This window comes from Triturus cristatus, chromosome 3_1, assembly GCF_964204655.1.
Source record: "Triturus cristatus chromosome 3_1, aTriCri1.1, whole genome shotgun sequence".
In the NCBI taxonomy this organism is placed as follows: Eukaryota; Metazoa; Chordata; class Amphibia; order Caudata; family Salamandridae; genus Triturus; species Triturus cristatus.
Window position 1 is genome coordinate 214,187,391 of NC_140583.1, and position 26,513 is coordinate 214,213,903.

General features: G+C 48.9%; 1 protein-coding gene across 3 annotated transcripts in view; it reads left to right on the plus strand.

Moving 5' to 3' along the window:
* Positions 1–26,513, plus strand: part of SCAPER (S-phase cyclin A associated protein in the ER) — a 3,109,515-nt gene that overhangs the window by 1,794,666 nt on the left and 1,288,336 nt on the right. For all 3 annotated transcript variants that reach the window (XM_085643688.1, XM_085643687.1, XM_085643686.1), the window contains exon 23: positions 20,486–20,612. In XM_085643688.1, coding sequence (XP_085499814.1) covers positions 20,486–20,612 — 127 coding nt within the window. The remainder of the gene's footprint in view (positions 1–20,485; positions 20,613–26,513) is intronic.

The window sequence follows — 26,513 nt, forward strand, 5'->3', positions numbered from 1 at the left end:
CAGTGAGGAAGGTGTCTTCTCTACTGGGATCGATGGCCTCCTGTATCTTCCTCACGCCTCACGCACGGCTACACATGAGACCACTACAGGAGTGCTTGGAGGATCAGTGGGATCAGAGGACAGGCTCTTGGGACGACAAGATACGACTGTCTCTGCATGCTCTTCAGTCTCTGAAGTGGTGGTGTTCGGCGGAAAACCTCCTCAAGGGGGTTCCCTTCCACAAGGAAATTCCCACGACGAGTGTCGTGACGGATGCGTCTCTCCAGGGCCGGGGAGCGCATTCCGGGGACTTGCAGATTCAAGGAAAGTGGTCTCCTTTGGAATAGACGTACCACATCAATTTCCTGGAACTCAGATCTGTCTTCCTGGCACTGAAGGCCTTCCTTCCGTCCTTCCAGACCAACTCGCTGCTGATACAGACGGACAATACAACCACGATGTATTACCTCAACAAGCAGGGGGGGTCGAGATCGCGCACTCTGTCGCAGGAGGCGCAGGCGATCTGGCACTGGCTGCTGGCCCGAGGACTGACGATTACGGCCACGCATCTGCCAGGGGTGCAGAATGCTCAGGCGGACGCCTTGAGCAGGCTGATTCAGGAAAACCACGAATGGGTCATAAACGACGAAGTACTAGGAGAAGTCTTCGCAAGGTGGGGGACTCCAGACGTAGATCTGTTCGCCACCGCCGAAAACAGCAAATGCCGAGACTTCGTATCCAGGTACTACCAGCGGGGGACGCTGGGGAATGCGCTATGGATCGATTGGTCGAACAGCTTTCTGTACGCTTTTCCACCCATTCCCCTGATTCCGGCAGTGCTCATCAAGCTGTCCCAGTCCAGGGCGCGGATGATCCTGATCGCCCCGGAATGGCCCAGGCAGTGGTGGTTCACGGACCTACTTCACCGGTCTCTCCTTCCTCACATGCGGTTGCCGTGCAGGCCGGACCTTCTCACGAAGTTCGGGGGGCGGATGGTGCACCCCAACCTCTCGTCTTTGAGTTTGGCGGCATGGCTCCTGAAATAGTGCAATATGGCCATCTGAATCTACCAGACGATTGTATGGACATACTGAAGGAGTCTAAACGACCTTCCACTAGGACATCCTATGCCTACAAGTGGAAGAGGTTCTGTATCTGGTGTAAGTCCAAGAACTTTGATCCGACGACATGTAAGGAAGAGGTCATCCTTCCGTACCTTTTAAATCTGGCGCAGTCTGGCCTTAATTTCCATTCCATTAAGGTTCATCTGGCTGCTTTGACTGCTTACAGGAAATGCCCTTCACAGACTTCCTTCTTTCAGATCCCTGTGGTGAAGGATTTTTTGGAAGGCTTGAAGAAAGTGTTTCCTCCCGTCAGACTTCCCTCGCCTTCCTGGGACTTGAATGTGGTGCTGTCCAGACTGATGAAGGAGCCTTTTGAACCCATTGCAGCACCTATCCTGGAAGGCGGCGTTCCTAGTGGCCATTACATCGGCCCGCAGGGTGAGTGAACTTCAGGCATTATGTTGTCAAGAACCTTATACTGTATTTCATGCTGCTAAGGTTGTGATGCGTACTCACCCTAAATTTCTTCCTAAGGTTATCTCTGACTTTCATGTCAACCAGACCATAACTTTACCTACGTTCTTTCAGAATCCCTCTTCGCCAGCGGAAAGGTCTTTCCATTCCCTGGATGTTCGAGGGTGTTGAAATTTTATCTGGATAAGACCAAGGATATTCATAGGTCTGACCAATTGTTTGTTAATTATGGATCAGTCAGGACTGGCCTTGCGACCTCTAAGCAGTCCATTTCTCGGTGGATTGTGTCCTGCATACAATTGTGTTATCAAAAGGCTAATAAGACCTTAGGGGGTAAACCTAAGGCTCATTCCACCAGGGGCAAAGCTGCCACGACGGCTTTGCTGCGTAATGTTCCTATTGCGGAAATCTGCAAGGCGGCCACTCGGAAGTCGGTCCATACCTTTGCTGCGCATTACTGTCTGGACTCGGATGCCAGGGCAGATGCTCAGGTTGGGCAGGCCTCGCTGCGAAATTTGTTCGCACAGTAGTGGTTTTGTCTTGTTTGTTCTCCACCGCTGTTGTTGTGTGGGGATGGGCTTGCCATTCTATTCACTAGATTATGACTATACACAGAGATCCCCTACTACAGAAGGAGTAGTTTCTTTTCTGTAACTCCAGTTCTGTAGTAGGGGTATCCCTGTTATAGTCATAAGCGCCCGCCCTCCTCCCCGGTGGAGAGATAATTATTCATATGAAGAATGCTACAGGTCTGGCGTGCTACGCCTTCAAAAAGAACTGAAAGTAAAAGGGACCTGCTGGGCATTCTGGGATACTGGGGAAAGTTCTGGAAATCTGGAAAGTTTTCTTAAAGGCACAGTATCCTGTTCTAAGCCACATAATGGCAGCCTATGGGGCTTGTCTGTCCACTCCTTCCTCTCTATCATTCCAGAGGCTTTTGCTGGTAGAGGCAGGGTTTTTTCCTATGTGGAGAAAAGCTGGACAGGCAGTGCTGTTTGTGGATGTTGGTGGAATTCTAGTTGAAGTACTGGACAGTGTAGCCTGTGGGTATAGGCTGCATTATCTGTCTTTAAATTAAATTCTCTCTTAAAGGTGTATGCAGGTCTGCATGATTTGTCACCTTTAGAGATTATTTTTTATTGCTTTGGGGTCCACGCACATGGGCGGGACTATTCAATAGATTATGACTATAACAGAGATACCCCTACTACAGAACTGGAGTTACAGAAAAGAAACTACTCCATCTTATGTCAAGCGAAACCCTCCTTTATTGTCCTATGTATTGTACAATTGGGGTGAGGGGGGTTCTGGGATTTTTTTTTGGGGGGGGGGACAAGACCCTTTAGGAGTTAAACATATATGTTGCCAAATGTATTTTTACCAACCTTATATATATTTTGTAAGTTAATGCATCGCAATTAAGTAGTGCTTGTGTGTAATAAATGTACTTTTAATTTTTCAAATAAAAAGCACAGACTGAACAAGCATTCATTGAGTGTTACTATTGCATGCCAGCGAATGATGCTAACTAGCACACACCACTTCCACTGAGGAGGCCTTGAACTGCTCTGCTTCACTATCCTGAGAGAGTTAAGCACAACAATGGGGTGTTTGGTTCCCAGTGAAGGGGTATATGTGGAGCCATTACTTGTGCAGGCCACACAACTCATGGCCCATTTCCTTAAACTTAGCCAAAAGGACCCACTGGAAGGTCTTGGGCCTCATTCTTTAGAGCACAGGCCACCACTACTACTTTAGTTTTGGGTGTATTGGTTTTAGACATGACATATGACGGGCAGTAATGAGAGCATCTGTTCAAACATTCTCTCATACTACTGCGCTGATTCTCAGGTCCGAGGCCATTTTGCCCGCTTGGTTGTACAGGGGCTTTTAGTATAAAGTCCATTCCTCACACCCACCTTCTTGGAGGGGGTATTTCTTTTGTATAGACACACAAGGTGAGGAATCTGCTGTTAGAATTATCCTTCAAAAGAAAAGGTTACTTATCTTTGTTGAATACTCCATCTAACTCCAGGTTCTGTGGCGTGGACTTTCAAGAATTAAGAAGATTCATAATTAGGCTTGAACATTGTCCTGTACCTCAGTGTAATGGTTACACTCCATGCATGAGGGTGCAAAAGGACCAATGAATAAACTGTCAGTGAGCAGGAGTGGCACTTATATGCGACTCTAAATTCCCCTGTCCAGCAGCAGTACAAAGTTACAGCCAAGTCGATGGCACCACCTGCACGCAAGACCTATTTCAAAGAGTTTCTAGACGCCCTCTGGTACTCTGGAAGATTGACAAGATGTCAACCTGGGCAGACTTCTGCTGAGCGTCTCCTTCAATTTAGCAAGCCTTTGATGTACACTTGATTAGGGCCTGGGCCAAATCTTGCTCTTGGCTGCCTGTCAGCTGACAACCCTGCTTTTCTTTCGCATTCTCCAATTCAAGATGGTCGTGATGGGACCAATTTCACAATATGTTATGGCTTGAATACCATCGGGTGAGCTATTGGCACTAGTGTTGCCAAACTGAAAGAGACTTCTAGTGGCACATTCCTTATTTTAGTATATTACTCAGGCGTCAGACTGAATCCGTATGTATCTGAAAGAAACACGTTTGTTAGATTCCTCACCTTAGAATATCCCCAGGCGTCAGGCTGGATCCGGAAAGATTTTTCGTCAGCAATACCCTTTGCGCGTCGCTAGGCGTCGTCTGCGGCTCCGAGTCCGTCGTTGGCGTTGTGCGCCGGAATGACGTCGTCGGAGTACTTAGACGCCGCCCTTGCGCGCTGACGTCAGTTCTTCTTTTTTCCGCGCCAGACAGCGCCGATCCGGGAGGAGCTTACCCCTTAGTCACTTTTTGACTAAACTTTTTTGACTCTTTTTGGTCTTCTGTCGACTCGACTCTGGTGCCGGTAGGATACCTGGTTTTAAGGCCTGTGACTCCTGTCATCAACTGATGTCGGTGACGGACCACCATCGCCGGTGCCTTTACTGCCTGGGGCCTGACCACGATGCGGAGTCGTGACTCGACTGTCAGGCCTTGACCTCGAAGGCTAGGCGGGAGCGGTCCCGTTAGCTTCTCGAGCTTCGGCACTCGGCTCCGCGCCGTTCACGGTCCCGGTCCAGGAGGAGGTCCAAGGACCACTCGCGGAGCCGCAGTCACCATCATCGCTCATCGGGCTCGAAGTCTTCGGGTAAGTCGAAGTGCTTGAAGAAGTCCAAGAGGCGACACCGCTCTTCGGACTCCCCTCGCCGGTCGTGCGACTCGGTCGAGGGTCAGGGTGGTCCCACCCCCGCGGCTCCGTCGGAGCCGCAGGAGCCGCGTCCGTCTCCATACCCGCCGGTCCCTGGGACTGACGCGACTCCGGCGGAGATCAGCGCCTTCCTCTCGGCCATGAGGGGCCTGGCTCCGCCGTCGAAGCCTGCCAGCGTGCCTTCGGACCTCGCGGGCTCGACTGGGCGACCTCGCGAGCCGGCGGCTCCGGCGCCGTCTATGACTTCGGTCCCGACGCCGCAGGTCCCCGAGGGAACCAGGCCTGGATCTCTGCCTGCGCCGATCGACCTCTCAATGCCTCCTCCGCCGGCACCGACACCGGTTCCACCCCCGGCGCCGCCCCCGGACAACGCCGTTCCCCGGTTTAGCCGCGGCGCCGCTGGACGCCGATGCATGAGCAATTCATCTACCGCCCGGCTCCGGTTATTCCTCCTGTTTATCAGGAATCGGATGACTGGGGCGACTGGGAGGGGTCTGAGGACCCTATGGCCAGACAGGCCGACCTTTCACAGGACTGGGCAGACGAACTGGGGGATGCCAGTGGTCTGGACAGCTCCCCCGGATGCTGGTTTCATCTCTCCTCCGACTGTGGCCTCGAAGGAAGGTGCAGCTTTTTCAGTAGTGCTGCGCAAGGCGGCCGATGCCCTTGGGCTGGAGTTGCCTGCTGTGGCCGTGAGGACTCACGTCCTCACAGAAGTGCTTCAACCGTCAGCAAGCTCCACAGAGCCTCTGCTGCAGTTCAATGAGGCACTCATAGACGTTCTGCAGGGCACCTGGTCCAAGCCCTCCACAGTACCTCCTGTGGATCGGAACGTGGCCCGGCGCCACCGCCCTGCTCCGGGCGACCCCAATTTTCTGTCCCAACACCCCACTCCCGAGAATCTGGTTATCCAGGCCTCGACTTGCCAATCCTCCTTCCCGTCCGCTCCTCCGGATCGGGAATCCAAGAGGCTGTTCTCTTACCTGAGTTTGGGTCTGCGGTCCTTGAATACCGCTTGCCTCTTGGACCGTTATGCCCACTTTCTGTGGGATGCGGTGGAGGACGTGCTGCCCCTGTGTCCGGAGGAGGTCCGGTCACGGCTCACCCAGGCGCTTGCTGATGGGCGAGATGCAGCACGGCATGCCATACGGTGTGGACTAGACACCCTGGACTCGCTGGGGCGGGCAATTTCGACCACGGTGGCGCTTCGTCGCCACGCCTGGCTACGGTCCACGTCTTTCTCGGGGGATGTCCAGAGTACCCTCGTGGATATGCCCTTTGATGGCACTCGCCTTTTTGGCGAGAAGGCGGATAGTGCGCTGGCTCGTTTCAAGGACTCCCGGGCTACGGCCAAGTCCTTGGTTCTCTCGGCCCCGCGGACACAAACTTCTGCCTTTCGTCCCTTTCGTGGCCAAGGAAGGGGCACCTCCCACGTCCGCCTAGCCACCGGCCGCAAAACCAACCTGCACGCGGTCGTGGACGTGGATTCCGCCGAGGCGGTACTGGAGGACAACGTGCCGGTCAGTCCACATCCATCCCGGCAGCATCCGCCTCAAAGCCCTCCTAGTCCGAGCTTTCAGGCCCATTCCACGCCAGTGGGCGGCAGAGTTCGCCATCACCTGCTCCACTGGCGTTCCATCACGTCGGACAGGTGGGTGCTGCAAATTGTCCGATGGGGCTGCTCCCTCCCCTTCGAGACGACCGCTCCAGCCATGCCACCACAGTACCACCGCATGTCGGGGGATCACTTGAATCTTCTCTGAGAGGAAGTTACGGCCCTCTTGGCCAAAGAGGCCGTCGAGCACGTTCCTAGTCCAGAAGTAGGTCGTGGTTGCTATTCCCACTACTTTCTGGTTCCCAAGAAGGGCAAAGGGGGCCTACGCCCTATCTTTGACCTCAGGAGCGTCAACGCCTTCCTCCGGAAGGAGCGGTTCAAGATGCTCACCTTAGCTCAGTTTCTGGCTGCCCTAGACCCAGGAGACTGGATGGTAGCGTTGGACTTGCAGGACGCTTATTTCCACATCCCCGTCTTGCCGGCCCACCGGCGTTACCTGCGGTTCACGGTGGGCCAGGAGCATTTTCAGTTTACCGTGCTCCCCTTCGGCCTCACCAGTGCCCCTCGGGTGTTCACGAAAGTGATGGCGGTGGTCGCAGATTATCTACGCAGATTGGGGGTCCCAGTCTTCCCCTAGCTCGACGACTGGTTGTTGAAGGCGGGCTCGCCCCAGGCAGTCGTCTCCCACCTCGAGACTACGGCTGACCTCCTGCATTTGCTGGGTGTGAGAAGTTGGCCTGATATATGATGTCACTAGTTCTAGTGTACACCTTGTATCAGTCCAAACAACCCTTATGGTGATTGGTTGTAAAGTCAACCTTATAGACCAGCTATCCTAGTGGTAGCATGGACAAGAGCAGTCTTAGGCTAAACTCTATATGGCATGTGAAGCCAGCTGTTATACCATTATAATCCCTTGAATATCAAATGAAAGGACACCACACCAGATATATATAAAATTAGAATGTATTTATTCTAACATATACCCTCAGTACTCTTTATGAGTTCAGAGGTCTAAGCACAACAATTTCTTAAGTAGCATACGTTAAGTTGCACAGGAAAAATACAGTTAGGCCCAGGGGCCACGCAAACCATATACTAAGAAAGTGGTATAAGTACCACGTCACGAACAGGGAGTAGGCCTAGGGCCTAGGGAATCGCTGGGGCTACACTACCCTACCAATATTTAGGAAGTGGGAGGCCCACGGGAAGCGTGTGCAGCGTGGAAACACACACGCAGGTTACATTAAAGTCAATGGGAATGTAGTAATTAGAAATAGGAAGAATAAGGACACTTCCGATGTAACTAGGAGGAAGCAACTAGAGACTTAGCCACTTGGATAGTCAATATCCACTGGAGCACCGGAGTACTCGCGTTACCTCACCCACAGGAGACGGGTGCATAGGTGTGAAAATGTGTCGGGTGTCGTGGCTGGATCCTATGGATGCCTGAAGAACAGATGCTGGCAGGCGGCCAGGAGGAAGATGTCCGGTGGATCCAAGGGTGGATCTTGAAGGAAGAACACCTGCAAGCAGAGGGGACAAAGTCTGGATCACTAGCCAGTGACCGTGTGGAACCAGGAAGGAACCAGGCGATGTCGTGCAGAACACAGGTGATGTCTTGAAGCTTGTCTCTGCAGCTGCGTGGACCAGGAGGCGTCGAGAACGACCAGAACCAGGGTACGAGCTGTCCCACGAAGGATCAGCACAGCCTGAGTTGGTATTCTGACTAGGCCAGAATCCACTTCAGTTCCCAGGGTTAACCCTATTACACCCTTTTGCTGGGAACCACCACTTACAGCTGAACACGGGGGTACAGTTGCCTTAGGGGCAATGGTGGCTGGGGGCTTGTCCTTTTTGGTGCAATCACTATACCAATGGGAATTGGACTTACAATAGTTACACCAAGGTTTCCTTTGGCCATCTTTCTTTTTATCCTTTTTGGGACCACCCTCCCCCTGAGCCTTTTGGGGGCCTGGTGAAGACTTCTGGTCTTTTGTTTTCTGCTCATTACCCTTCTGGTCTGCCTTTTTCTGATCACCGCCCTGGTTCTGGTTTTTCTGCTTAACTCTAGTCCTGACCCACCTATCTGCCTTCTTTCCCAATTCTTGGGGAGAAGTTAGGTCAGAGTCAATCAAGTGTTGATGCAGCAGCTGGTTTTGACAGTTGTTAAGGATTTGTTCTCTCATGATCAAAATATACAATCCTGTATAGTCCTTAACCTTACTACCCAATAACCAGCCTTCCAAAGCCTTAGTGGCACAATCTACAAAGTCAGTCCAGTCCTGAGTCTGTGTCTTCTGGGTATCCCTGAACAACAACCTGTATTCGAGACACTGCCTTGGGCACACAGGGTGTCCCATGCATCGTCCGGTTCAAACCGGTGCTGGGGCACTCCAGCCCCAGTCCTGGCACGAAACTGGACAAAGGGAAGGGGGTGTAACCCCCCCCCCCCTGGTCCCACCCATAGGAGGGATCTAGCAGGTAACCCAGCCCCCCAGATTAGTATAAGAGTGGGAGCTGAGTCCCTAGGACTTTGGATTATACTGAACTGAAACAAGACACGAAACTCTGGACCTTCAACATTCGACAAGAAGACTGAAGAATCTCCCTTGTGGCCAAGGAGTGGCCACCCTGTGCAAACAGGCACCAACAAGCGAACTGCCGTTTGCTTTGCCCAAGTTCTACGAGGAACCGACTGCAGAACCCGACCAGCGCCTTGACCTCCAGACTTCTCTGACCCTGATCCACATCCTCAGCCAAGCTGAGATCCGTGGAGGCAACGAGAGACGTGGGACTGGCTACCTGGGAAAATTGGCGAGTAGCTTTCAGCGCAGCTTCTGAGGCATCCTCGAAGTTGTGCTCTGGGGATTGAGAAGCCCCAACCCCGAGCACCATCTGCACCGAAGATCAGCCCTCCACACTCCACGAGTTTCTGCATTTTCCTGCTCGACGCGTCTGTCCGATTGCTTGCCCGTTGGCTAGTAGCCTCAGGGAAAACGAACCCTTAACTTTTCACCGCTGGTTTGGCTCCTCCAGACTGGCCCTTGCTTCCCTGTGAAAGAGAAGCACCTCAGACCTCCCTGGTCTGCACCTGAAGCGAATTTCCCATTCCGCGTGGGTTGCCTTTGCCAAGGCTTGTTGACTCCAATCGGGACGTCGACTCCGCCAGCAGCAACATCCTTCGTGGGACAGCTCGTACCCTGGTTCTGGTCATCCTCGACGCCTCCTGGTCCACGCAGCTGCAGAGATAAGCTTCAAGACATCACCTGTGTTCTGCACGACATCGCCTGGTTCCTTCCTGGTTCCACACGGTCACTGGCTAGTGATCCAGACTTTGTCCCCTCTGCTTGCAGGTGTTCTTCCTTCAAGATCCACCCTTGGATCCACCGGACATCTTCCTCCTGGCCGCCTGCCAGCATCTGTTCTTCAGGCATCCATAGGATCCAGCCACGACACCCGACACATCTTCACACCTATGCACCCGTCTCCTGTGGGTGAGGTAACGCGAGTACTCCGGTGCACCAGTGGATATTGACTATCCAAGTGTCTAAGTCTCTAGTTGCTTCCTCCTAGTTACTTCGGAAGTGTCCTTATTCTTCCTATTTCTAATTACTACATTCCCATTGACTTTAATGTAACCCGCGTGTGTGTTTCCACACTGCACACGCTTTCCGTGGGCCTCCCACTTCCTAACTATTTTTAGGGTAGTGTAGCCCCAGTGATGCCCTAGGCCTACTCCCTGTTCGTGACGTGGTACTTATACCACTTTCTTAGTATATGGTTTGCGTGGCCCCTGGGCCTAACTGTATTTTTCCTGTGTTACTTAACGTATGCTTCTCAAGAAATTGTTGTGCTTAGACCTCTGAACTCATAAAGAGTACTGAGGGTGTATGTTAGAATAAATACATTCTAATTTTATATATATCTAGTGACGGATGCTTCCCTCCTGGGATGGGGGGGCCACAAGGGGGAGGCGGAGATCAGAGGACTCTGGTCTCCGACGGAGACTCGGCTCCATATCAACCTTTTGGTGCTGTGAGCGATCCGACTTGCACTGAAGGCATTCCTTCCCGTTGTCCGGGGAAATGTGGTGCAGGTGGTCAAGGACAACACCACTGCCATGTGGTATTGCAGCGAACAGGGCGGGGTGGGGTCGTGGACCCTTTGTCAGGAGGCTCTGCGCCTCTGGACATTGCTGGAACACCAGGGCATCACCCTGGTGGTTTAACATCTGGCGGGCTCTCTGAACGCCAGAGCAGACGAACTCAGCCGCCGGTGCATGATGGATCACGAATGGCGTCTAAACTCGGACGTGGCGCAAGGCCTCTTTCGGCAGTGGGGAGAGACTTGGTTAGATCTAATCGCCACCAAAGAGAACGCGCAATGTCCGCAGTTTTGCACGTTGGAGTTTCCAAGGCGGCACTCGCTCGGGGACGCCTTTCGTCACGAGTGGAGTTGCGGTCTGTTGTACGCCTTTCCGCCTATACCACTTCTGCCCAGAGTGCTGCAGAAGATCAGGCGCGACCGGGCCCAAGTCATCTTAGTGGCTCCGGATTGGGCACGAAGGTACTGGTATCCCGAGCTACTCAGTATGTCAATCGATCCTCCGATACGACTGCCTCTTCAGGAGGACCTTCTGTCGCAGCAGCAGGGGACGGTCCTCCACCTGAACCTGTCCAGTCTCCACCTCCATGCGTGGAGATTGAGCGGCAACAGTTGATGCCATTTGACTTGCCTCCTGAAGTCTGTGACGTTATTCTGGCAGCCAGGCGTCCCTCCACTAAAACGGTATACGCCTGCAGGTGGAACAAATTTGTGGCATGGTGCACAGCAAAGGCTGTGGATCCCCTTTCCGCCCCTCTTTCTGAGGTTCTCCTCTTTCTTCTCTCTCTAGCCCAGCAGGGCTCTGCTCTGGGCACCTTGAAAGGTTATCTATCAGCTATCTCTGCTTTCTTACGACTTCCTGATCAGCCTTCTCTTTTCAAATCCCCTGTTGTTTCTCGTTTCCTTAAGGGCATTACTCACATGTTTCCTCCTGTCCCCTACGTAATGCCTCAGTGGGATTTGAATTAAGTTTTGACCTTTCTGATGTGCGCTCCCTTTGAGCCTTTTCACAATTGTCCCATTCCTCTTTTGACTCTTAAAACGCTTTCCTGGTAACTATCGCCTCGGCTAGACGGGTGAGTGAGCTCCAGGCGTTATCGTCTAAGCCTCCTTTTCTTTGTTCATCCAGACAAGGTTGTCCTCCAGACTCGTCCTTCCTTTCTTCCAAAAGTGGTAACTCCCTTTCACATCGGGCAATCTGTCACCTTGCCCACCTTCTTTCCGCCTCCGCATCCTTCGAAAGAGGAAGAGAGGCTCCACCGTCTAGACCCAAAACGGGCGCTGTCCTTTTATTTGGACCGCACCAAACAGTTCCGGGTGGACGACCAGCTTTTTGTTGGATACATGGGTGCTAAGAAGGGAAGGGCAGTACACAAGCGGACCGTCTCACGGTGGGTCGTATTGTGTATAACGGCTTGTTACTCCTTCGCCAAAAAGGACCCTCCTGTAGGGCTGAGATCCCATTCCACCCGGGCCACAGCGGCTACTACTGCCCTGGGACGGGGAGTCCCTTTGCAGGACATCTGTCAGGCAGCAACGTGGGCCTCGCTGCACACGTTTGCCAAGCATTATTGCCTGGACAGCCAAGTCCGGAGAGATGGCTTCTTTGGCCGTTCTGTTCTCCAGGACTTTCTGGTGTGATCTTGGTTCGCAGACCCACCGCCGGGGTTGGTATTGCTGGGGTATCTATTCTAAGGTGAGGAATCTAACTAACGTGTTTCTTTCAGATGAACAAGTTACTTACCTTCGTAACGATGTATCTGTAAGAAACATTAGTTCGTTAGATTCCTCACCGACCCACCCATCCTCCCCGTTCTGCGAACCGACATCTAGGGTTAAGGCTATCCTTTCTAGGGCCCTAGATTTTTTGGCACCAGTGTCGGTCTCTTGCATGGCTCTGCGTTCCTGGCGTGGAAAGCTATGTACAAGAACTGACGTCATCGCGCGAGGGCGGCGTCTAAGTACTCCGATGTCATTCCGGCGCTCGGCGCCGACGACGGACGCGGAGCCGCAGGCGACGCCTAGCGACACGCAAGGGGTATTGCTGACAAAAAATCTTTCCGGATCCAGCCTGACGCCTGGGGATATTCTAAGGTGAGGAATCTAACTAACTAATGTTTGTTACAGATACATAGTTACCGAAGGTAAGTAACTTGTTCTTTTGAGCAGTACCCCTGTGTGCTAGTTGGTGATGTTGTTCGGATCCATATTTTCTACACTAAAAATGAAGTACGCGGTACCCATATAGGCGCCAGTTTGCTGACTTCAGTTCTTTCCTTTCCGTGCCAGATATCTCTAATCCGTGAAGAGCTATCCTCAGTTGTTTTTTGACAGGCTTTTTTCTTGACTTTTGTCGAGCATTTTTTGAGAGAGTTTCTCTCCTGGTGTTACAGGATATCCCCAAAGAAACCGACTGGTTTCACACCACGTGGTGCCTGTGACAGACCCACACTTAGTGTCGAGCTTCCTACACTGGCAGTCAGGACTAACCTCCCGACAGAGGTGCTTCAACCGGCGGCAAGCTCTTCGGAGCCCCTGCTGCCATTTAATGAGGCCCTTACAGACGTCCTTTTGGGCACATGGTCCAGGCCCAACACGGGAGCACCCGTGGATAGGATGATTGCCCGGCTCCGGCGATCCCACTTTCCTCTCCCAATGCCCCACCCCGAGCTTTGTGGTCAAAGCCTCCACTTCCAAAAGTGCATTCCCGACCGCTCCCCCGAACGGGAATCCAAGAAGCTGGCCCATCTTGGGAAGAAAATGTTCTCTTCTGCCAGCTTGGGTCTGCGGTCTGTAAACAACGCATGTCTATTGGGCCGTTATTCTCACTCTGTGTGGGATATGGTTGCACAGGTGCTGCCCCAGTGTCCGGAGGAGGTCCGGACTGCGCTCTCCCCGGCTGTTGCTGGGAGAGATGCAGACAAGTTTACCATCCGTTCTGGGCTGGATACCGCCGACTTCGTCGCTACGCCTAGATGAGATCGACTGGCTTTTCAGGGGCTGTCCAGAACACTTTGATGGACATGCCCTTTGATGGCCGTCGCTTTTTTGGTGACGAAGCGGACAACGCTCTAGAGCGTTTCAAGGGCTCACAGGCTACGGCCAAGTCCTTGGGCCTTTCCAGCTGCCCAGTGCAGTCTGCTTTTCCCCCCTTTCGTGGCTACAGAAGGGGTGCCCCACTATGTTCCGCCCAGAGCCACAGGCTGCAGCAAGTTAACCAACCTTCGCGTGACCGGAGGACATGGGGTTCAATGCCGTGGTTAAGGGGGCCAGCGGGTGGGTCAGTCGACCAATCCCCCCACCCCCACCCCCCCCCACCCCCTGCAGCAGCCTCCAAACCCTCCTAGACTGACCTTTCAGGCCCATCAAACTCCAGTTGGTGGCAGGACACGCCATCACCTCCCCTACTGGCGCACCATCAGGTCCGACAGTTGAGTTTTCCAAATAGTCCGAAGGGTCAACTCCCTCCCCTTCAAGACTACCCCTCCAGCAGTTCCACCGTGATACCGCCGCATGTCGGAGGATCATCTGTCCCTTCTCCTGCAGGAAGTTACAGCTCTCTTGGCCAAGGGAGCCATTGAGCGTATTCCTGTTTCAGAAGTAGGTTGTGGTTGTTATTCCCACTACTTCCTGGTCCCCAAGAAGGGCCTGTGTCCTATCTAGGATCTCAGGGATGTCAATCGCTTCCTCCGGAAGGAGAAGTTCAAGATGTTGACTCTTGCTCAGGTCTTGTCTGCCCTCGACACGGAAGACTGGATGATAGCGTTGGACTTGCAGGACGCTTATTTTCGCATCCCAGTACTGCCGGCCCACCGGTGTTACCTACCGTTCACGGTGGCCATGAGCACTTTCAGCTTACCGTGCTCCCCTCTGGCCTTACCAGTGCCCCTCGGGTGTTCATGAAGGTGATGGCGGTGGTTGCAGCTCATCTGCGCAGATCAGGGTATTCAGTCGTCCCCTATCTCGACGACTGGCTGTTGAATGCGGGCTCGCCCTAGGCAGTCGTCTCCCACCTCCAGACTACGGCCGACCTCTTGCATTAGCTGGGGTTTTCCATCAATGTGCAGAAGTCGTGCCTGATTCCCTCTCAGAAGCTCCTCTTCATTGGAGCGGTTCTGGACACAACACGGTTTCAGGTCTATCCTCCCGAACACGCAGTCCGGGATATTCGAGCTATGATTCCGATCTTTCAACCTCTGTCCCAGGTTTCGGTCAGACTGACCCTGAGGATGCTGGGCCACATGACCTCCTGCATCCTGCTGGTCGGTCATGCCAGGTGGCACATGTGGGCTCTGCAGTGGGACCTGAAGTTCCAGTGGACGCAGTATCAGGGGAGTCTGTCCGATTGCATCCAGATCTCGGAGGGCACTGCACGTCAATTGCATTGGTGGCTCACAAACCGGGATTGGGTAAAAGGCAGATCCCTCGCCCTTCCCCAACCAGACCGCACAATGGTAACGGATGCGTCCCTTCTGGGATGGGGCGTCCACATGGGAGAGGCGGAGATCAGAGGCCTCTGGTCTCCAGCGGAGTCCGGGCTCCACATCAACCTTCTGGAGCTCCGGGCGATTAGTCTTGCACTGAAGGCATTCTTCCCACTGTTCACGGACACCACCACCGCCATGTGGTATTGCAACAAACAGGTTGTGGACCCTATGTCAAGAGGCCCTCTGCCTCTGCTCGTGGCTAGAACATCTGGGCATATCACTGGCCGTTCAACACCTGGCAGGTTCCCTGAACGCCAGGGCGGACAAACTCAACCGCAGGTGCATGATGGATCACGAATGGCGTCTTCACTCGGAGGTGGTGCAAGGTCTCTTTCAACAGTGGAGAGAGCCTTGGTTAGATCTATTCGCCACTGAAGAGAACGCGCAATGTCAGCAATTTTGTGAGTTGGAATTTCCAAGGCGGCACTCGCTCTGAGACGCTTTCCGTCTCGAGTGGAGCTGCAGTCTGTTTTACGCCTTTCTGCCTATACCACTTCTGCCCAGAGTGCTGAAGATCAGGCGCGACTGGGCCCAAGTCAATCTTGTGGCTCTGGATTGGGCACGAAGAGTCTGGTATCCCGAGCTGCTCGACATGGCCATCGATCCTCCGGTCAGACTGCCTCTTCGGGAGGATCTTCTGTCACAGCAGCTGGGGACGGTCCTCCACCCGAACCTGTCCAGCCTCCACCTCCTTGCATGAAGATTTAGCAGCGGCAGTTGACGTCTTTCGACCTGCCTCCTGAAGTCTGTGATCTAATCTTGTCAGCCAGACGTCCCTCCACTAAGACGATATACGCCTGCCGGTGGAACAGATTTGTGGCATGGTGCACAGCAAAGGCTGTGGATCCCCTTTCTGCCCCTCTTTCTGAGGTTCTCTTGTTTCTTCTTTCTTTAGCCCAGCAGGGCTCTTCTCTGGGCACTATCAAGGGCTATCTTTCCGCCATCTCTGCCTTCCTTCAGCTTCCAGATCAGCCTTCCCTTTTTAAGTCCCCAGTTGTAAGTCGTTTCTTGAAAGGCATAACTCATCTCTTTTCTCCTATTCCTTTTCTTATGCCTCAGTGGGACTTGAACCTGGTTTTAACTTATTTAATGTGCGCTCTTGAGCCGCTTTACAACTGTCCTTTGAGGCTCTTGACTCTCAAAACTGCGTTCCTGGTGGCCATCACCTCTGCCAGATGAGTAAGTGAGCTCCAGGCGCTTTCTTTTAAGCCTCCTTTTCTCTCTGTGCATCCGGACAAAAGTTGTCATCAGGACTTGTCCATCCTTCCTGCCCAAGGTTGTCACTGCCTTCCACATCGGGCAGACGATCACTTTGTCCACCTTCTTTCCGCATCTTTCGAAAGCGGAAAGAGAGGCTCCACCGTCTGGACCAAAAACGTGCGCTTTCCTTTTATTTGGATCGCACAAAACAGTAATGGGTGGACGACCAGCTCTTTGTTGGGTACGTGGGTGCCAAGAAAGGTCGGTCCGTGCTCAAGCGGACTATCTCCCGATGGGTCGTCTTGTGTATCAGAGCCTGTTATTCTCTGCAAAGATTGAGCCTCCAGGAGGGCTGCTTGCCCATTCCACCAGGGCTATGGCAGCAACTACTGGTTTTGGACGTGGAGTTCCTCTGAATGTACACTCAATTGATCCATAGATAATGGATCATGAGAAACTAGCCTAAGTCAACAGACAGTGGGTTCACCAAATTGGTGAGCCTCAACAATTTAGAAAAGAAAAATGCTTTTCTAGAGTCCCCTCACTCACCCAGGGTTGACCCTAGGTGACATGCTTCATCATTGGGGCCATCCCAACCATCTACTGCTTGGGGCGTGCTGCGACTTGCGAGAATTACGTAGGAGCACTTTTTTGTGTGAAACTATGTGTTGTGCAGTGTTGGGAGAGTGGTGTTTGTGTTAGTTAAAAATACCTAACTAGTGAGTTAACAATTTATTCCTACTCCTAGCTGGTAAGATACAAAGGGGTTAATAACAGGAAAAATATAACTGTTATGTGGTTATATTGCCTATTATTTTGTCAACATGTTTCGAGGTATCCCCTAACCTCTTCTTCAGGAAAGCATGGGATCCAGCCCCACGTGTACCACTCCGTTCAGAAACCTAAATTAAGGTGAAAAATTAGACTAATAACGTGCGCCTGTTGAGCGCACTTGTTTATATACATACGGTTATTGATGAACACCTAGTATCTGTATTAGAGAAAAAGAAATGCAGGTTAGAAAAATACATCCTGCCTCAATCAGATACAATGGGCCCAACCACTGGAGACAGCACGGAGCCACACAAGGAGCATGGAGCCACCGGAACAATCGAGCACCAGCAACAACCTAGTTTAGTGGTAAACTTATCTAGCTCCCCTCTATCCCCAATACAACTAGGAATCTTGGAAAAGGGTCTTGGTTTCGTGCCCACACCAACATTGAATAAATTCCAACTAAGTTGTGAAATAAATGAATTTATTAGGAAAATGAAACTGAAGATATTTTTTGATGACAAAGAAAATATTGAAACACAAAAAGGCGATTCAGATCTTAGTGTAAAATCAACTTTCACACCCCCTGCAGCCACCCCTCCAGTAGAATTACTGGCTTTTGAGAAGGCAGTATTGAAAGAAATTGGAGAAATGGATCCAACAAGCCTGAAAGCGTTTCATAACACATCAAAACAAGAACATGAGGCCATTAGAACCCTGGCCAATGACAGAAGCATTACCATCAAACCAGCAGATAAAGGTTGAGTGTACTTTAATGATATAGGAGGACGAACCTAGCCTGAACCTCCTTCTCCCTCTTATTCTGACAAAGAGTTCCTCTGAATGCCATTTGTCAAGCAGCTACGTGGGCTTCGTTGCACACCTTTACCAAACACTACTGCCTTGACAGTCAAGTCCGGAGAGACGGTTTCTTTGGCCGTTCTGTTCTCCAGGACTTTCTGGTGTGATATGGGTTTACAGACCCACCTCCGGGGTTGGTATTGTTGGGGTATGTATTCTAAGGTAAGGAATCTATAACGTGTTTCCTTCAGATGAACAAGTTACTTACCTTTGGTAACAATATATCTGTAAGAAACATTAGTTAGTTATAGATTCCTTACCGCCACCCATCCTCCAAACTGATTTCTAGGGTTAAGGACATCCTTACAGGGCCCTAGTTTTGTGCACCAGTGATCAGTGTCTTGCATTGCTCTCTGTTTCTGGCGTGTAAAGTCGTGTACAGAACTGACGTCAGCGCGCGAGGGCAGCTTCTAAGTAGTTGCCGCAACGTCATCCCGGCGACCCCTATGGCCACGACGGACGCAGAGCCGACCGACGCCACCTTCCGACGACGAGAGGTACTGCTGACTAAAAAACTTTCCGGATCCTTTCTGACTCCTGGATATAATTCTAAGTTAAGTAATCTAAAACTAACTAATGTTTGTTACAGATATATCGTTACCGAAGGTAAGTAACTTGTTTATAGTATTTATACTAATTATTTTGGTTACGGATTTATTGCTACGAAATCCGTCTTGAGTTTCCGACATTGGTCTGGGGATTTTTTCCTACAACTTTTATGGAGGCTTCTTCTCACAACACTGGATGTCAGGTACTACACCACTTGATTTCAGGCACTACCTCTTGCTATTGGGGGTTCCTTTTGGTTGATCACTTTCCTCTTCTCCTGCTACCTTGTTTAGGTGGTTGTTTTCATGCATTTTACTCACTGTGTGGCTGGAATGTGTTTGTTTTGTCTGTGTACTATACTGCTCAATGTCTCTGTGTTGCCATATAAGTACTCTTTGACTGTATTCCCTGTCCTTCTTACATGTATTTGCACTTTCTTGTGGTGGTGTAAGAATACTCTTACGATCTTTCCTTTCCCATGGGGATATATATATATCTATAAACCTATATTTAAATCTTAATGATATTTCTATATCTGTTTTCCATATATATGTATATTTTGTTGGATTTTCCTAGCGATCTTTTTTTTTTGTCGATAGTTCTCCCTTCTATTTAGGGCCACTCCGATCCAGATCATTGTCAAGGTCGTTTCGACTTCACTAGCATGCCTCTTTCTGCGATATAAAGAGATTGCTCAGTGGCTTTTCAGAGGCTCTGTAATCCACAGGACATATTCACTGTTCTGGATTACTTCTATGATCACTTATGGCCTTGGTTAGGCCATTTATTAGCGTTTGCCGTGGGTATTTTCTCCTCACACTGTTGGTGTTTGTTTCTCTTCTTGTCATGGGTGTTTTTTCTTCACACTGTTCGTGTTATTTTGTCTATCCTGTTACTTAGTTCACAGTTGTTGTCACATTACATACCTGGGTCAGATGCCATTGAGGTTCAAACTTTCTTGTTTCCCCTGTTGCATTCTTTGACATTGTTTTGTCAGGTTGACTGGCATTCTGCTCCCATGGTTCTTTGATGTACGATTCTTCTAACCCTGGTCCCTATGCTGGATTTATGTGGCTGAGTGTGATCTATTTCTTCAGTCATTCTCTCTCCGCTCCCCTTGTCTCATTTATTTTACTTCTACATTCTTTAGTAGTCTCAGCTCGCAGACCCTCCTCTCCTCCAGGGATGGCTTGGCTTAGGTATCTGATTCTTAGTAAGGAATTGGCGACTAGATATCTCTATCAAATGAACAGGTTACTTAGGTTTTGGAAAGCTGTGTCTGGTAGGGACAGGATCTAGCCACAGATTCCCTACACCCTTCCCATTCTCCTCGCGCTGCAAACTATTTTTTTGTTCTTTTTCTCATACTGAGCCTGATAATGGGATATTCCTCCTTGTAGATATCCTTGTTGTGTTTCAGGTTCTTTATGCTTCATATCTGGATACTGCATCGTCCAGTATGGTTGTATTCTCTGAGGTTGCCTGTCTCCTTGGAGGATTATCAGGACTTGCTGTTCCTGCTTTCTTCCCTGAGTATCCTCTGTTCCCCTGCATTTGTTGGTAGTGTCTCCTTGAATTTTGGATTCAGTAGATATGTGACACTTGGTTTCTGCACTCATGCCATACTGTTCCAATAGGCAGTTTCTATATGTGGGTCCACATTTGACCGTGGACACTAGTCACAGAAGAAACTAGCATAAGGGCAGCGACGAGGTAGTTATATGGAGTCCGCTGACGTCACATCTGAGGATGACATCGCTGCGGAGTCGCTTGGCGCCCTTTGCCGGCACGCAGATGTACTGTGGGGAAAAGTTTCCAGATCCAGTCTGGATCCTGGGGAGTATTCTAAGTAAGGAATCTTTAGCTAGATCCTGTCTCTACCAGATACAACGTCATGGAAGGTAAGTAACTTGTTCGTTATGTAGGCATGGCGTTATGTAGAGAAATAAAATCCTAAACGTTTGCAAAGAAAGTCGTTGTGGTTAAGGCATTTCTTGTGGAGTCCTTGGTTTCAAATTTCACTCTGCAGGCCACTTAGGCCCTTTGCCTCTTATATCTGTGACTCAGTTAGGTGCTCTATAATAAGAGAGGGACTCTGATAAGTTATCTAATGTAACACGAACTATGAGCTTGGCTGATTGATCATTGTTTCTCTTTCTTGTAACATGGCAGGCTGCAACGATTGGCAAAGGAACTCTCCAAGCAGATCCTGACTCAAGATAGTGCTTCTGTGGCAAATAACAAGGTATCCGCGTTGGATCGGACTCTGGGAGAGATCACTCGTATTCTGGAGAAACAGGTACCAGAACAGTGGATGACAACATTGATTAATTTATTGATCAACATATCCTTATAATACTTGTAGAAGTATGACTTTCAGATGCCTCCTGTCTTTCAGCTCTGATCTGATTGTTGCTATTAATCTGTGTTTTAGCAATGACGTACGTCTTCAGTAATATCATAGAGCTTTAGTAGATTCCTAAAAAGGGTTTTGTTTGTAAACCAATCCTCATGTGCAGGTTAAATTCTGCACTCTGAATTCTTTGTGTGTTGTCAAAGCAAATGGCTGTGCTTAGGAACCATAAGAATCCAACGACGGACAAAACAGGGGAACCCTACTCACTAAGGAATCAGGGTAATTAGTTTTGTTACCAGGATCGTTAATTCCTTATAGAACCGGTTCTATAAGGAATTAACGATCCGGGTAACAAAACGGCAATTATTGCCACTTTATTTTTACGTTTAAATCCCTTCTGCCACCGACACCCTGTTTTGTTAAAACACGTAGGAATACATACAGTGGATTGACACTGTTTTACCAACGTCCCCACAACTAGATTGCCATACCACTACGGCTGTAGTGTTGTTCGAAGAGCTGGTTAGGCCGCTTCAAATCCTTCAATTGTCAGCCTTCCCTCACACTGAGGTAAGCGGTTTCTTGACAATCTAATACATCAGATTCCTTTCCCTTCACCCAGCCTTCTGCCTGATACCACAAACCGTGTGTAACTGCATTCTCTTTTCATCTCTCCTCACAATACCAGTACCCGGACGGGTCCTCATGTGAGTAGCTACCTCTTTTCTTCATTTTTCACGTGTGGCACACCATTTTCACGAGGCTGCGCAATTGAACTATCAGGTACCCCTTATTATACGTCCTTTTCATTTCATTTTTCGCATTTGTGCCGGTACAAGGGCCTTATGCTTTCTTTACGTTTCCTTCATAGATGTCCCTACATCATTAGTCCTGAAGAGAGCCTACATTGATTAGAGGGTTAAAATGCCATCGGCATACAGAAGAAGTGAACCATTACTCAGCGCGTATCACTCAATATAGCTGCTGTTCACATTGAATTGATTTGATAAGGGTCGACTTGTATAAATTGTGGAAACCTTGTATATAATCATCACACTGTCACTTAGATTTTGGTTCCCTTTTCACTTAGGACACTATGCACAAATGTCTTTTCAATAGATTTGGAACTATGTATATATCCTTTTTTCTCCCTTGAAAAATCAGAAATTGTGTTACACTGAATCATTGGTCTTGGTGGTTCCTTCCCCCTCTGACATTAGTTAAACTCTCCTTATTGCGATTGTGCACATTATTACAAGTATAGGTTGTATTAATCCACAGGAACCATTGTTTTTCCTATATAACTATTTACCATAAGAAAGCACGGAAAAGTGGGATTCGGGGTTTTTTAAAACCTACCTCTTGTGCAGCTTTACCACTTTTATTGAAAAGTATCCACCCTGAAACATAAGATTTATCAGACTCAAGGTGATAAAATAACCTCCCCTTTCCATCAGCCCTGCTTAGTCAACTTTATACCATTGGAAAGCAGAGATGTATCCCTATTCTCTGTTAGCATCATAAGCCTTTTGTAATTCTCCCCAGAGCTGTATTCCACGGCACCTTGAAACTAAAATCTGTTCAACATTATTGTTATTAATGTTTTTCAGTACTTTTCTAGTTCTTTTGAAATAAAGAATTTAACCCCTTCTGTGCCACGCCCTTTCCCCCTCCTGTGCCGGGCGTTTTATTAGTGGGTGGGGTTCATGACGAGATAGTCTCGTTATGGGCACAGCGCGACCGTGCTCCATGACGAGACTATCTCGTCATGGGCACTGAAGAGGTTAATTATATTTCAGGAAAAGCCTACATGAATTCTACAATAAAATAAAAGTGTGACGCTATAAACCACGAGGCAAAAGGCTGTGTGTTTTCTAATTGTGACCAGACTCCTGCTGTGTCACCAGATGTCCATATTGCATATTACCGCCTATGCATTTATTTTGGAGTATGTAAAGTCGTACTCCTGTAGTACTCTTTGACAGACTCTTAAATGCCATTGTGAATTGGTCCCAGACAGCTTCAATGGGAATATTCAGGGAGTATACATATAGGGAGTTGGGCGTTTCAGGGCAAAAACACCAAGGCATGTAAAAGTAGGTCAAATAGTACTCTTGTGATATTACTGCCCGTAATGTCCCATGGGACATGGAAATAGTCTGCATCAGATGTCTCTACAGCACTGACCAGGAACATGTGTGTGGCAGGTGCTCCTAACCAGACCAGGGCACGGTTTCTTAATGCAGGAAAGTGCTACTTGTAAGAAAAGCTGCTGATGCTGCTGAGGAAGGCGCCGGCGGTGCTCCTCAGAGCATCAGCACTTGGCAATGGATAACCCATGCTGCCAGTCCCTTTTGTGAACAGACCTTTCGGTGACTGTCTTCTCTCTCCATGTATGCAGGTGCGGTAGTGAGCAAGGACATACTCGCCTGTTCTGCTGCTTTCTTACAACATGTTCTTCTGCGGTCTTACAGGAGAGGAGTAGATTTGTGTATCACGTTTCTGTCAGCATTGTCTTGTGTTTATGGCGCGGAGACATTAGCCTCGCCAGCTTAGATTTACGAATGAATCCATAATATCCCGTAACATTGTGGAACACTTTACTGTGGCTCAGGTTCTTTACAGACTAATGTTCGGTGGCTTTTCCCGCCAGGTTAGTATAGCTTTGCAGTGTCTCGGAAGGCCTATCAACATCCGGTCACACCGCTTTACGAATTCCATCACTGTGGGAGCATACCCATTGTTGTTTTAAAGCAGCTACGTCGGTTATTTCCTCTCAAATGACCAGCGCTTTATCCCTGCTATTTGCTAGTTGTAATGAAATGCTGTGTTCCCGGGTTACTGTGATGATGCGTTAATGAAGTCACTTTCGGAATCCTCGGGGTGCTCGCTGAGAGGATTCCGAGAACTGACAGTTGCTGTGACATCGTCGTTGGATGGGGTGCTAGTAATAAACTCCGCTTAATCTTACCTTCTCTACGTGTCTTCTGTTTGGAAACACCACAATTTGGCAGACGAGGACGGGATCCTGTTCTGGTGTTCGAGTTGCACCCCAACAAGACGTCATCTTGATCTCTTATGTTCTTCTTGTTGCTGCTGATAGCGGAGTCCACAGTCTGAGGCGAGCTGTCGTGGAGTCAGGGATCGGTGTTGGACTTTGTCTTGACATGAATATTGGAGATGCCCCTGACGTGCCTGACTGCTGGGTCTTTGATGCAAAGTGAGCTCTTGTGGAGTCAGTGAGCGCATCGTAGGATTAACGGCATCTACCGGAGTCAGTGAGCGCATCGGAAGATCAACGGAATTTACTTTCACGGAGACTGGAGTTTGCGAATCTTCCGTGTTGGCAGTGGGTATATCACTGCATTCAGGTACGTTTTTTCTCTGCTCATTCACGGGCTCTGAGGAACGACTTTTCACCCTCTAGCCCGGGTTTTTTTTTTACGTCGGGAGGAACGACTCTTCCCCCTCCGACGTTATGTGTGTTGCGCATGCTCTTTAGACAACCGGAGGAAGTCACATGCTTTTTCTTTAACAACTAGAGCGCATTGGAAAATAGACTCAGAATTGGCACAACGAATTCTAACGTGTTCAAAGGCTTTAAGGGGACATCAGCTGTCAGAGTCATTGGAAAACTTATATTTAATACAGAAAATGTGGATTTGGAGTTGATCTAAGCGATTTAATGCTGTTTATAAAAGATTGTTGTTTTCATTTATGTTCTAGAACATCTGTGGAAGCAGATTTTAAAATTAAGTATTTTTTTAAAATATTTTTTTGTTAACCTTATTGATAACTTGTTCTTGCTCTCATATATATATAAATATAGAGTGTTAGACAATTTCAAGTATTCATTGTGAGGATATGATTATTTAAATATAGCTAATTATAATTACCCAGTATTAATATTTTAGGATTAAGGAAGAAATGCAGAATGTTACATCTGTTCCTTTTTTCCTCTCTTCCCCTGGTGAACCTTCAGTAGAGTGGTCAAAATGGAAAAAGGTTTTTACCAACTATGCACGTGTTTGTGGCACTAACCTTAGTACAGAAAGGAACCATGCACTGTTGTTACATTGTCTAGGGGCAGGATGTTTTAGAGAACTTACCTGATCTTCCCCATGCTGTGGCACGTGATTTAAATGAATATGAAATTGCCATAACCAAGTTAGACCAACATTACTTACCACGTGTAAGTACCATTTTAGAAAGGTATCGCTTTGGTTTAAGATGTCAGGGTAAAGAAGAGTCAGTTGAGGATTACATAACTTCTCTGAGGAAGTTAGCATCCAAGTGTAAATTTGGTGGGATGTCAGATGAAAGAATTAGAGATCAATTTCTACTTCGCTGCAACAGTAATAAAATAAGAGAGGAACTTTGGATGAAAGACGATCCTCTCCTGGAAGAGGTAATCATTGTTGCAAAGCAAGTAGAGCACATGTTGAAGTGCGTAAGTGAGCTTAAAGTAGAGAAAGAGGCTGATATGTCTAATTCTACAGAGAAAGAGAACACTGCTGAAGTTCAGGTGGTTGGATCTAGTGGAGTTAAAACCCAGGGTGAGTCTAATATTAAGCAAACAGTTGAAGTAAAAGGGGCCAAGAGTAAAGATAATAGTCTTAATGTCACATGTTTCAGATGTGGTTATAGCAGTCATAGGGCTAATGACAAATTCTGTCCGGCTTTGTTGCAATCTTGTAACTTTTGTGGTTTGAGAGGACATTTTAGCAAATGTTGTAGGAACCGAAATAAGAAGAATTATAAGAACAGAGACAAAGAGCCTTGTCATGAGATATTATCACAAGTCACTCAAGAGGGGAAGTTTTCCCCTCTGAGATGGTCAGCATTGATGGGAAGGCGACCATGATGAAATTTGATTCTTGCTCTCGTATTACCATAATCTCAAGACAAACGCTAGTAAATTTGTTTCCAGATGATAAGTCTCTCCATGAAATGGATATTCAACCTGGGGGGTATGGAGGGAGCAAGATTGACATGTTGGGTTATTTTACTGCTAAAATTGGTGTTTGTGGGAAGACCACATCTGGTAAAGTTTATGTATCCTGCAAAGGAGACGATCTTTTGGGTTGGGCTCACCAAAAGGAGTTGGGCGTTAGTTTACATCCGAACAAAAATCCACAGGTACAGGTTGATCATATTGAACACTGTAATAAGAAGTTTGTCAAAGAATTTAGTGGTTTGTTTCAGAATAAACTTGGGAAACTTGTTGGTTACAAACACAAAATCAGACTCCGAGATCATGCCATCCCTGTGGTAGCCAAAGTAAGGAGGATTCCCATTCATCTTCAAACTGCAGTTGAGAATGAACTTAACAAATTGGTAGATTGTGGAGTTGTTGAGGAAGTTGAAGCTACAAATTGGTTAGCCCCTATTGTCGTCGCGCGCAAAGGGAATGGTGACATTTGTCTTTGTGTGGATTTGAGGGCACTAAACAAAGAGTTGGTGGTTGACAGATTTCCGCTTCCCAACATAGAACAGATGATCACCACCTTCTTGGATGCTAAAGTTTTCAGTACGCTAGATCTGATGTCGGTGTATCATCAGGTTGAACTACATGAAAGTTCACAAGACTTGACAGCCTTCACGACTCTTTTTGGCATTTTTCGTTTCAAAAGAATGCCTTTTGGTTTGATTTTTGCGGCTGCAGTTGTTCAGAGAGCGATGGCAATGATTCTTAAAGGTCAGCCTGGAGTGAAATGTTACCAGGATGACATTATCATTTTTGCGCAAAACAACATAGAGCATGATCTACGTGTTTGTCAAGTTTTACAAAGACTTCAGGACTCTGGTCTTACACTCAAAGCTGAAAAGTGCAGATTTGGAGTC